This window comes from Triticum dicoccoides, chromosome 7A (assembly GCF_002162155.2).
Source record: "Triticum dicoccoides isolate Atlit2015 ecotype Zavitan chromosome 7A, WEW_v2.0, whole genome shotgun sequence".
NCBI classification, from domain to species: domain Eukaryota; kingdom Viridiplantae; phylum Streptophyta; class Magnoliopsida; order Poales; family Poaceae; genus Triticum; species Triticum dicoccoides.
Window position 1 is genome coordinate 201,380,304 of NC_041392.1, and position 12,116 is coordinate 201,392,419.

Sequence of the window (12,116 nt, forward strand, 5' to 3'; positions counted from 1 at the left end):
CCCTGTATTTATTTTGATATGTTCCTAGAGAAAATTGTGTTGAAAGATGTTAGTAGCAATGATGCGGATTGGATCCGTGATCTGAGGTTTATCCTCATTGCTGCACAGAAGAATTATGTCCTTGATGCACCGCTAGGTGACAGACCTATTGCAGGAGCAGATGCAGACGTTATGAACGTTTGGCTAGCTAAATATGATGACTACTTGATAGTTTAGTGCACCATGCTTAACGGCTTAGAATCGGGACTTCAAAGACGTTTTTAACATCATGGACCATATGAGATGTTCCAGGAGTTGAAGTTAATATTTCAAGCAAATACCCGAGTTGAGAGATATGAAGTCTCCAACAAGTTCTATAGCTAAAAGATGGAGGAGAATCGCTCAACTAGTGAGCATGTGCTCAGATTGTCTGGGTACTACAATCGCTTGAATCAAGTGGGAGTTAATCTTCCAGATAAGATAGTGATTGACAGAATTCTCTAGTCACCATCACCAAGTTAGTAGAACTTCGTGATGAACTATAGTATGCAAGGGATGACGAAAACGACTCCCGAGCTTTTCATGATGATGAAATCGATGAAGGTAGAAATCAAGAAAGAGCATCAAGTGTTGATGGTTGACAAGATCACTAGTTTCAAGAAAAGGGCAAAGGGAAAAAGGGGAACTTCAAGAAAAACAGCAAGCAAGTTGCTGCTCAAGTGAAGAAGCCCAAGTCTGGTCCTAAGGCTGAGACTAAGTGCTTCTACTGCAAAGGGACTGGTCACTGGAAGCGGAACTACCCCAAGTGATTGGCGGATAAGAAGGATGGCAAAGTGAACATAAGTATATTTGATATACATGTTATTGATGTGTACTTTAGTAGTGTTTATAGCAACCCCTCAGTATTAGATACTAGTTCAGTTGCTAAGATTAGTAACTCGAAACGGGAGTTGTAGAATAAACAGAGACTAGTTAAGGGTGAAGTGACGATGTGTGTTGGAAGTGGTTCCAAGATTGATATGATCATCATCGCACACTCCCTATACTTTCAGGATTAGTGTTGAACCTAAATAAGTGTTATTTGGTGTTTGCGTTGAGCATGAATATGATTTGATCATGTTTATTGTAATACGGTTATTCATTTAAGTAAGAGAATAAATTGTTGTTCTGTTTACATGAATAAAACCTTATATGGTTACACACCCAATGAAAATGGTTCGTTGAATCTCGATCGTAGTGATACACATATTCATAATATTGAAACCAAAAGATGCAAAGCTAATAATGATAGTGCAACTTATTTGTGGCACTGTCGTTTAGGTCATATTGGTGTAAAGCGCATGAAGAAACTCCATGCTGATGGGATTTTGGAATCACCTGATTATGAATCACTTGGTGCTTGCGAACCATGCCTTATGGGCAAGATGACTAAAGACTCCGTTCTCCGGAACAATGGAGCGAGCAACAAATTTGTTGGAAATCATACATACTGATGTATGTGGTCCGATGAATATTAAATCTCGCGACAAGTATCATTATTTTCTGACCTTCACAGATGATTTAAGCAGATATGAGTATATCTACTTGATGAAACATAAGTCTGAAAAGTTCAAAGTATTTCAGAGTGAAGTGTAAAATCATCTTGACAAGAAAATAAAGTTTCTACGATCTGATCGCAGAGACGAATATTTGAGTTACGAGTTTGGTCTTCAACTAAAACAATGTGGAATAGTTTCATAAACTCATGCCACCTGGAACACCCACAGCATAATGGTGTGTCCGAACGTCATAACCGTACTTTAATGGATATAGTGTACAATCTATGATGTTTCTTACCGATTTACCAATATCGTTTTGGGATCATGCATTAGAGACAGCCGCATTCACACTAAAAGGGGGCACCATCTAAGTCCGTTGAGACGACACAATCTGAACTGTGGTTTGGCAAGAAACCAAAGTTGTCGTTTCTTAAAGTTTGGGATTGTGATGCTTATATGAAAAAGTTTCATCCTGATAAGCTCAAACCCAAATCGGAGAAATATGTCTTCATAGGATACCCAAAGGAGACTGTTGGGTACACCTTCTATCACAGATCCGAAGGCAAGACATTCGTTGCTAAGAATAGATCCTTTCTAGAGAAGGAGTTTCTCTTGAAAGAATTGAGTGGGAGGAAAGTAGAACTTGATAAGGTAATTGTACCTTCTCCCTTATTGGACAGTAGTTCATCACAGAAATCTGTTCCTGTGACTACTATACCAATTAGTGAGGAAGCTAATGATGATGATCATGTAACTTCAGATCAAGTTACTACCGAATCTTGTAGGTTAACCAGAGTAAGATCCGCACCAGAGTGGTACGGTAATCCTGTTCTGGAAGTCATGCTACTAGATCATGATGAACCTACGAACTATGAAGAAGCGATGGTGAGCCCAGATTCCGCAAAATGGCTTGAAGCCATGAAATCTGAGATGGGATCCATGTATGAGAACAAAGTGTGGACTTTGGTTGACTTGCTCAATGATCGGCAAGCAATTGAGAATAAATGGATCTTCAAGAGGAAGACGAACGCTAATAGTAGTGTTACTATCTACAAAGCTAGAATTGTCGCAAAAGGTTTTCGACAAGTTCAAGGTGTTGACTACGATGAGAGTTTCTCACTCGTATCTATGCTTAAGTCTGTCCGAATCATGTTAGTAATTGCCGCATTTTATGAAATCTGGCAAATGGATAAACAAAACTGCATTCCTTAATGGAATTATTGAAGAAGAGTTGTATATGACGCAACCAGAAGGTTTTGTCAATCCTAAAGGTGCTAACAAAATATGCAAGCTCCACCGATCCATCTATGGACTGGTGCAAGCATCTCGGAGTTGGAATATACGCTTCGATAAGTTGATCAAAGCATATAGTTTTATACAGACTTCGATGAAGCATGTATTTACAAGAAAGTGAGTGGGAGCACTATAACATTTCTGATAAGTATATGTGAATGACATATTGTTGATCGGAAATAATGTAGAATTATTCTGCAAAGCATAAAAGAGTTTTTTTTAAAGAAAGACCTCGGTGAAGCTGCTTACATATTGAGCATCAAGATCTATAGAGATAGATCAAGACGCTTGATAAGTTTTTTCAATGAGTACATACCTTGACAAGATTTTGAAGTAGTTCAAAATGGAACAGTCAAAGAAAGAGTTTTTGCCTGTGTTGCAAGGTGTGAAATTGAGTAAGACTCAAAGACCAACCACGGCAGAAGATAGAAAGAGAATGAAAGTCATTCCCTATGCCTCAGCCATAGATTCTATAAAGTATGCCATGTTGTGTACCGGATCTGTTGTATACCCTACACTGTGTTAAGCGAGGGAATACAATAGTGGTCTAGGAAGTAGATCACTGGACAGCGGTCAAAATTATCCTTAGTGGAATAAGGATATGTTTCTTGATTATGGAGGTGACAAAAAGGGTTCGCCGTAAAGGGTTACGTCGATGCAAGTTTTGACACTAATCCAGATGACTCTAAGTCTCAATCTCGATACATATTGAAAGTGGGAGCAATTAGCTAGAGTAGCTCCGTGCAGAGCATTGTTGACATAGAAATTTGCAAAATACATACGGATCTAAATGTGGCAGACCCGTTGACTAAACTTCTCTCACAAGCAAAAACATGATCACACCTTAGTACTCTTTGGGTGTTAATCGCATAGCGATGTGAACTAGATTACTGAATCTAGTAAACCCTTTGGGTGTTGGTCACATGGCGATGTGAACTATGGGTGTTAATCACATAATGATGTGGACTATTGATGTTAATCACATGGCGATGTGATCTAGATTATTGACTCTAGTGCAAGTGGGAGACTGAAGGAAATATGCCCTAGAGGCAATAATAAAGTTATTATTTATTTCCTTATATCATGATAAATGTTTATTATTCATGCTAGAATTGTATTAACCGGAAACATAATACATGTGTGAATACATAGACAAACATAGTGTCACTAGTATGCCTCTACTTGACTAGCTCGTTGATCAAAGATGATTATGTTTCCTAACCATAGACATGTGTTGTCATTAGATTAACGGGATCACATCATTAGGAGAATGATGTGATTGACATGACCCATTCCATTAGCTTAGCACCCGATCGTTTAGTATGTTGCTATTGCTTTATTCATGACTTATACATGTTCCTATGACTATGAGATTATGCAACTCCCGTTTGCCGGAGGAACACTTTGTGTGCTACCAAACGTCACAACGTAACTGGGTGATTATAAAGGAGCTCTACAGGTGTCTCCAAAGGTACATGTTGGGTTGGCGTATTTCGAGATTAGGATTTGTCACCCCGATTGTCGGAGAGGTATCTATGGGCCCTCTCGGTAATGCACATCACATAAGACTTGCAAGCATTGCAACTAATGAGTTAGTTGTGAGATGATGTATTACGAAACGAGTAAAGGGACTTGCCGGTAACGAGATTGAACTAGGTATTGAGATACCGACGATCGAATCTCGGGCAAGTAACATACCGATGACAAAGGGAACAAAGTATGTTGTTATGCGGTCTGACCGATAAAAGATCTTCGTAGAATATGTGGGAGCCAATATGAGCATCCAGGTTTTGCTATTGGTTATTGACCGGAGACATGTCTCGGTCATGTCTACATTGTTCTCGAACCCGTAGGGTCCGCACGCTTAACGTTACGATGACAGTTTCATTATGAGTTTATATATTTTGATGTACCGAAGTTAGTTCGGAGTCCCGGATGTGATCACGGACATGACGAGGAGTCTCGAAATGGTCGAGACATAAAGATTGATATATTGGAAGCCTGTGTTTGGACATCGAAAGTGTTTCGGGTGAAATCGACATTTTACTGGAGTACCGGGAGGTTACCGGAACCCCCCGGTAACCTAATGGGCCTTAATGGGCCTAGTGGAGAAAGAGGAGAGGAGGCCTAGGGGCTGCCGCGCGCCCCTCCCCCCAAGTCCGAATTGGACAAGGAGGGGGGCGGCGCCCCCCCTTTCCTTTCTTCCCTCTCTTCCTTCTTCCCCAAGTCTTAATCCAACTAGGGAAAGGGGGGGTCCTACTCCCGGTAGGAGTAGGACTCCTCCTGCGCGCCTCCTCCTAGGGCCGGCCGCACCCCCCCCTTGGCTCCTTTATATACGGGGGCAGGGGGCACCCCTAGACACACAAGTTGATCTCTAAGATCGTTCTCTTAGCCGTGTGCGGTGCCCCCTTCCACCATAGTCCTCGATAATATTGTAGTGGTGCTTAGGCGAAGCCCTGCAACAATAGAACATCAAGATCGTCACCACGCCGTCGTGCTGACGGAACTCTTCTCCGACACTTTGCTGGATCGGAGTCCCGGGATTGTCATCGAGCTGAACGTGTGCTAGAACTCGGAGGTGTCGTAGTTTTGGTGCTTGATCGGTCGGGCCGTGAAGACGTACGACTACATCAACCGCGTTGTCATAACGCTTCCGCTGTCGGTCTACGAGGGTACGTAGATCACACTCTCCCCTCTCGTTGCTATGCATCACCATGATCTTGCGTGTACGTAGGAATTTTTTTTTGAAATTACTACGTTCCCCAAAAGTTAGAATCATTCAACATGGACACAAAGTTTTATATCCCACCTCGTTATGTTTCGCTACAACAATGTAGAATTTCAAAAAAAACACTATCACGTGATCATCCTTCTCCCTAATCTCCCAACAACCGCCATGTCACCAGCCACCCCCTGCCCACTTTCTCCAAGCCGATCCATCCTCCTTCTCAAGCTCCCCATTGCTGACCACCTTCCCCTATGCCAAGGTGCTTTAGGGCATCGCGTGCTCCTCCTCAAGTTCCCCGTTGTTGGTCACCTTCCTATTCTCCCACATGTTCCATGTCGTGACAAGCTCCTCCTTGAGCCCCGTCCCCTCACCGTTTTACCGAGCCCACGGTCAACCACATTTTTTGTTTATATTCGTACATACTAGAAATACTATTTATTATTTTATAAAACAAGGTTGTGAAATTATTTGAGTTATGGTTATCAATTAATGGATTACTTAATTTGTGGTCTGGTAGTGGGATTAGTGGAGTGTTATGTTGTTTTTTCTGAAATTAGTGGAATTATTGAAAATTGTGTTGTTGAAACTTGTAAAATTAGTGAAATTGTTGAAATTTGTGTTGCGATTTTTTTTTCAAAATTAGTGGAATTGTTGAAATTTGCTACTAAATTGTAAAATTATATAAATACCTGTTTTTGAAATTGTGAATTATTAAAAATTATGGAATTATTAAATTTGTGTTCTAAAAGTTTTAACCTTGTTGAAATGTTATTCAAATTTTATGTTAATGATTTTTTGAAATATGACTGAAAATACCGAAAAATATGTTTATGACTTTTTAAATCATTGAAATAGGTGTTCTGCAAACATTTAAATATTACTAAAAGTATTGAAATATTTTTACCTTTTTTAAGTGATTGAAATGTGTGTCTAGAAATTTTGCAGTAATTGGAATTTATGATTCTCAATTTTTTGAAAATTAGCAAAAATATTGTTCTATGTTTTTGAATTATTGAAATTTTAATAAATAATTTAAATTTGTTTCTATTTTTGAATAAAAATAATTTATATGGTTTCTTATTAAAATAATTTGTTGCTTTGTGGGCTTTTAAAAATAGTCACTGCAATAATATTTTGAAATACTCGCTGAAAATTAATTTTGAATTTGTAAAAATGTTTGTTTATTTTATTTTAAAAAATATCATCATATTATTTAGGTTTCAGGTATATCAAATGCTGAAAATCAAATGCATATAGGAAAGGAATATATTACAACATGCCTGCCATGTTTAGAATGTGGCAACCTCTTTAGGCGAGCGGAAGTCCGCTACCTAGCGACTCTGCTAGAAATATGTATTGGCGTCCAAGGAATGGTTACTGCAAGGTGGTTAGTAGAAGTGCTTACAAAAATAAATCATTTTTTTCTTAAGCATCCGTGTCTATTCGTGAATGGTATACGCTTAATTAGATACCCTGCCTATAGAAATAAGCATCCATGCTTTAAAACATGATTTATTTTCCTAACAATCCTTTAAGCACCTCGCATTGTACAAGCCCTTGTACGTTTGTCCCGACTGCGCCTGTTGCTAGGATGAGCAATGAAATGTTGGCTCAAGATTCAAGATTTTAATTGCTAACTATATACACTCAATACATGGTATCATCCACCGCCATCCAAGTACAATGTTTAGCTAAAACCCATTCTTGCGTATGATTTAGACAAAAGCCAATAATTGTGACGGTTGTGCTCGGACTATGCATGTACCGACTCGCTCATGAACTGGCCTCCAATTGTTTCACAAAAAATGAACTGGCCTCGCGCCGCCCATTTTTCTCCCGTTGTAGACGCGCACCGGCGGTTCATATATGTCTGTGCATTTGTTAATTGAGGCGGTTGTATCAGAGAGGAAGTTAGCACATGCATGTGTCGCACCAAAGTCTACGTAGCTGGCACATCTATAAATAGAGGGAACTCCGAGAACATTCCCATTCAACCAATCCTACATCACGTAAGGAAGAACAAGAACAAGCAGACAATCGCGAACCAACCATAGGTTACACAGGTTGGATGGTTAAAGGGATAGTGGTATCCTCAGTTCATCAGGGTTCAAGTTTTGGTGCTCGCATTATTTCTGGACTCATTTCAGGATTTTTGGCGATGCGCTTTCAGTGGGAGGAGACGTTCCCGTCGACGACGAGGCGCCTACGGTGACTTCGTAAATCTCAAGATGATATGCCGGCTCAGTCTGTACTGTGTTAAAAAGACAGAAGCTTCATTTACTTGCGTAGCTAGTCAAGGTCCATGGCGAGCGGGTCTTTCCTGCTCCCTCCGTCCCTACTGGTTCTCGCAGCTAGCTCGGAGATGGTGAAGATCATCTCCGCCGCGCCCAGCCTCGCCGGACCGTTCCTCTGGCTTCATTTCCACGACTGCTTTGTTAGGGTAAGCACATCTCTCCACACTCAGTGTTCCATTGATCATAATGGCTTTGTGCACTTACAGAAACATGTTACATGTCCATATACTAATGGTGTGCGTACGGGAATGCAACGCAAAATGCAGGGCTGTGACGCGTCTGTGCTGCTGGATTCCACCAAGGGCAACCTGGCAGAGAGGGACGCCAAGCCCAACAAGAGCCTGCGAGAATTCGGCTCCGTGGAGCGGGTGAAGGCCAGGCTCGAGGCCGCAGGCCCGGGCATCGTCTCCTGCGCCGACGTGCTCACACTCATGGCCCGCGACGCCGTCGTCCTGGCCAAGGGCCCCTCCTGGCCCGTGGCGCTCGGCAGGAGAGACGGCAGCGTGTCCAGTGCCACGGAGGCGAGCGACGTCCCTCTGCTCACCCGGATTTTCGCATCCAAGGGTCTCGGCCTCAAGGACCTCGTCGTCCTCTCCGGCGCCCACAGGCTCAGCACGGCGCACTCCCCGTCGTTCGCCGACCGGCTCTACAACACCACCGACAACGGCCTCGTCGACCCGTCGCCGGACAGCGAGTACGCGGCCAAGCTGAGGCTGAAGTGCAAGAGCGTCGACAACAAGAGCATGCTGTCGGAGATGGATCCCGGCAGCTACAAGACCTTCGACACCAGCTACTACCGCCACGTCACCAAGCGCAGGGGGCTCTTCCGCTCTGACGCCGCGCTGCTCACTGACGCCACCACCGAGGAACACGTCCGGCGCGTCGCTACAGGTAAATTCGACGACGCGTTCTTCAGGGATTTCAGCGAGTCCATGGTCAAGATGGGCAACGCCGGCGTGCTCACCAACGGCGACGAAGACATACGTCCTCAACTAGAGAAACTACCAGCGGATTAATTCCCTGGAACAAATGTTTGTTGACAAGTGAATCGATATATGAATCTTTAATCATAACACTTTCGCAGCACCAGATGGTGTTTGTTAGATTTGTCTATTGTTACTGCTCGTGTTCAGAAATAGAGAGTTAAACATTCTTAAATCAATGGAAATTTTATAAAAATCATGAACGTTTTGTAAAGTTTGTGAACAATGTTAAAAGTTCATGAATATCTTTCATATTCGTGAACAATTTTTAACTTTATGAACATTGTTTAAATTCGTGACATTATTTCCAATTTGTAAAATCATTAAAAGAAGAATCCGTTGTTTTTCCAAAATATTATAAGTGTTTTTATAGAAAAATCAAATGAAATAACAAAAATGGTTGAAAAATCGAGCAGAAAAATATTTGTCAGCACAATATGCAATTTAAAAATATTGGAAATTATTTTAATAGAAAAACGACCAAAACAAAATCTCTGAATACTTATCGAGAAAAACCTGCCAGCGCAAGCACATAGCGCTACAAGTGCGGCTGCCTATTGCACATTTTCTTGCTATCACGTGTGTTAACCCAGGACAGGAGCTCTCAGACTCGGTTATTACAGTCGATTCATTCAATTCGGTTTTATATGTGTCAGGTTGCACTTTAATTATGCTGGGCATGGTGGTGTTTTTCTTAGTTGGCACCGTGTTGGCTTGTTGTTTTATGCAATATTTCTTTTTGAGAGGAAGGTAGAATTGTTCGGTGTTTGGCTATTGTTTTATTACACATTTTAATTTCTTTTTGAGAGGAAGGTAGAATTGTTCGGTGTTTGTCTACAGTTTAGTCTCGACAACGAGCAATGGTGATCACCTGAGCTCCTTTGTTCCCCACAGACCACAAGCAAACAACACAGTTGGCGCCTATTTGACGCCTTAATCACCCGTGCAAACACAGTTGGCGCCTATTCTTAATGGGCCAGCCCATTGAAGCGCTCGAGCGCACGAGAGGGAACACACCAAAGTGGAGCAGGTTGTCTCAAAAAAAAAAAACCAAAGTGGAGCAGGTGTAATTATAGTAAACATCACCAATGATACAAGTAGTGGATAGTAAAAATATACTTTCATAAACATGTCCGTACTTTTTCAACGTAATAATACAATGGTCAAAATATAAATTTTCCAATAACCATGCACATTTTGACCTTATTCATTATGTATTCATATACTACCTCCGTTTAGTTGAATTTCTTTATGAAGCTGATTATGAGCGCACTAATTTCCTCTGGCTTTTCTTCATTTATGAAATGCCCGACATCTTTCATTATCACCACGCCATCAAGTAATGGAACAAACTTCTTGAAGCCACCTTTGTTAATGAAATCTTTTGCGCCCGCAATATTGTATGTTAGATCTAAGTCGCCAACTATGAACTTCGTTGGTACCATTATCTCAGCTCCCGTCCATGGCGAAGTTAACTCCCATGTCCTAAACATAGAACAAATATTCTTATTAGACAAGAAAATTGTGGGGTGCAGTCCAGTTACCCTAGAAAAACTTTTCTTCCATTATTTCTTTGAGAGATCTATGGTAATTACATTTCTACGAGTAGATTGTGGATGATGTACACCATTAGTTTATAAGACAACTTCACGTGGCATGATGGAGGACAAAATATAAAAATATAAAAGTTTTGGGAAAGTAAATGATAAAATGAATATGGCATTATTGTGGACAAATGTGAAAAAATAAAAAAGTTTTATATATTACGAGTAATAATATATTACAGGTTTTGAAGCATCATAGCAAGGTGAACTTGCTCCTGAGACATATTTTACAAATTCATGGTAAATATTTCTTGGAACTCCTTTAAATTTGGGGAAACCATTTCTCACTCATTCAGTTAATTCTAAATGGAGTAAGTAGTGTTTCCAAAAATCTGAAGCTATGTATTATATATTTTGTAATAATATTGGTCATATCTAAAATACAGGTTAGTATTTGGACCTAAACATATATAGCATATTGCAAAAATTGTAGATATATTTTCTTTGAATCAAAATCTAGTCTTTTTTCTCCAGAAAATTCTTATAACTATAAAACATATCATTCTAGAAATTATTTTATTACAATTTGAATCAAATTTTAGGTTTGGGTCTTCATGTTTAACTTACGCTAATAGTTAAGCACACTTATCCATAAGGTAAAAAAAAAGCTCAAGATGAAAATAGTCCAAAGTAAGCAACTTAGTTACTTATTCAGGGCACGGTAGTAGTTGAATCATCCGGTGAAACCAGACTTGTCAAACTGGGTCGTGTAGTACTTGACGTCCTCATCTGTGATCCAGCTCGGCAAGGGCACCTCATCATCTGGTGAGCCCCGCCCGCTCTTCGGGATGAACAGTGGGCTAGCACTTCGATCAGCGAAAAACTTTCTTAGCACCAACTCTGTACCGAGGCGTTTGAATTCTGCTTCAATTGCCCCAGGATCCTACAAATTAGCACCATATTGGTCATGTTGACTTGGCGTGCAACTCCAGACACAATGTATGAATTGAAAAGGCAATGGCTGATCAAGAGTTTTGCTTTGCATGGTAGTATCTACTAGTACGTACCTGGAAGCTGCAGATGTAGAAGTCGTCGCCGTAGAGAGCCCTGACGGCGTCGACGGGCTTCACCGCGGGGCTCCGAGGGGTGAAGGGGACGCTCAAGGCGACCAGAGCCTTCACCCGGTCAGGCCGAAACTGGCACAGGCTCCAGGCTGTTATGGCGCCCCAGTCATGCGCCACCACGAAGACCTGCTCCTGGCCGAGGGAGTCGATGAGCGCAACAAGGTCGCCGACGATATGCAGCGCGGTGTACTGGTCCGGGCCGGCGGAGGGCGCCTCGGAGTCGCCGTAGCCAGGCATGTCGGGGGCGACGGCGCGGTAACCGGCCGCGGCCAGCGCGGGCATCTGGTGCCGCCAGGTGTACCACAGCTCCGGGAAGCCGTGCAGCAGCAGCACCACGGGCGCGCCCGCCGGGCCGGCCTCCGCGACGTGCAGGCGCACGCCGTTGACCTCGACGCTGCGGTGCGTGATGACGCCGTCAGAAGCCATCTCTTGGTGACGAACTGGCGATGGGAGTAAGCAGGAGCAGCAGCAGGCTTAGAGCTCTTTGAGGTTGATGGTGGATGTGGCTGGACTCGACGGGCCGGAATGTTCTGCAGGCGCATGCATGGTTACCGCTGCACGAGTATTGCACGACATCTCCATCTTCTTTTTTCCTTTTTTCCTTTTTCTTGCGAGTACGTCATCTCCATCTCG

At 42.1% G+C, this 12,116-nt stretch overlaps 1 protein-coding gene and 1 pseudogene across 1 annotated transcript; one reads left to right on the plus strand and one right to left on the minus strand.

Annotated features, from left to right (window-relative positions):
- Positions 1–7,840: 7,840 nt before the first annotated feature.
- Positions 7,841–8,848, plus strand: LOC119333386 (peroxidase 1-like). Its single transcript, XM_037606298.1, has 2 exons — positions 7,841–7,978; positions 8,099–8,848. Exons 1-2 carry the CDS (start codon positions 7,841–7,843, stop codon positions 8,846–8,848), a joined length of 888 nt encoding a protein of 295 aa, XP_037462195.1.
- A 1,105-nt stretch (positions 8,849–9,953) lies between these two features.
- LOC119332319 lies at positions 9,954–11,945 on the minus strand (annotated as a pseudogene).
- Positions 11,946–12,116: the final 171 nt, after the last annotated feature.

Excerpts from the sequence above, each read along its gene's own strand:
- LOC119333386 (XM_037606298.1), top strand. The coding sequence starts at position 7,841 with ATGGCGAGCGGGTCTTTCCTGCTCCCTCCGTCCCTACTGGTTCTCGCA. Across the intron at positions 7,979-8,098 it reads TCCACGACTGCTTTGTTAGG|GGCTGTGACGCGTCTGTGCT; the intron begins GTAAGCACATCT and ends CGCAAAATGCAG.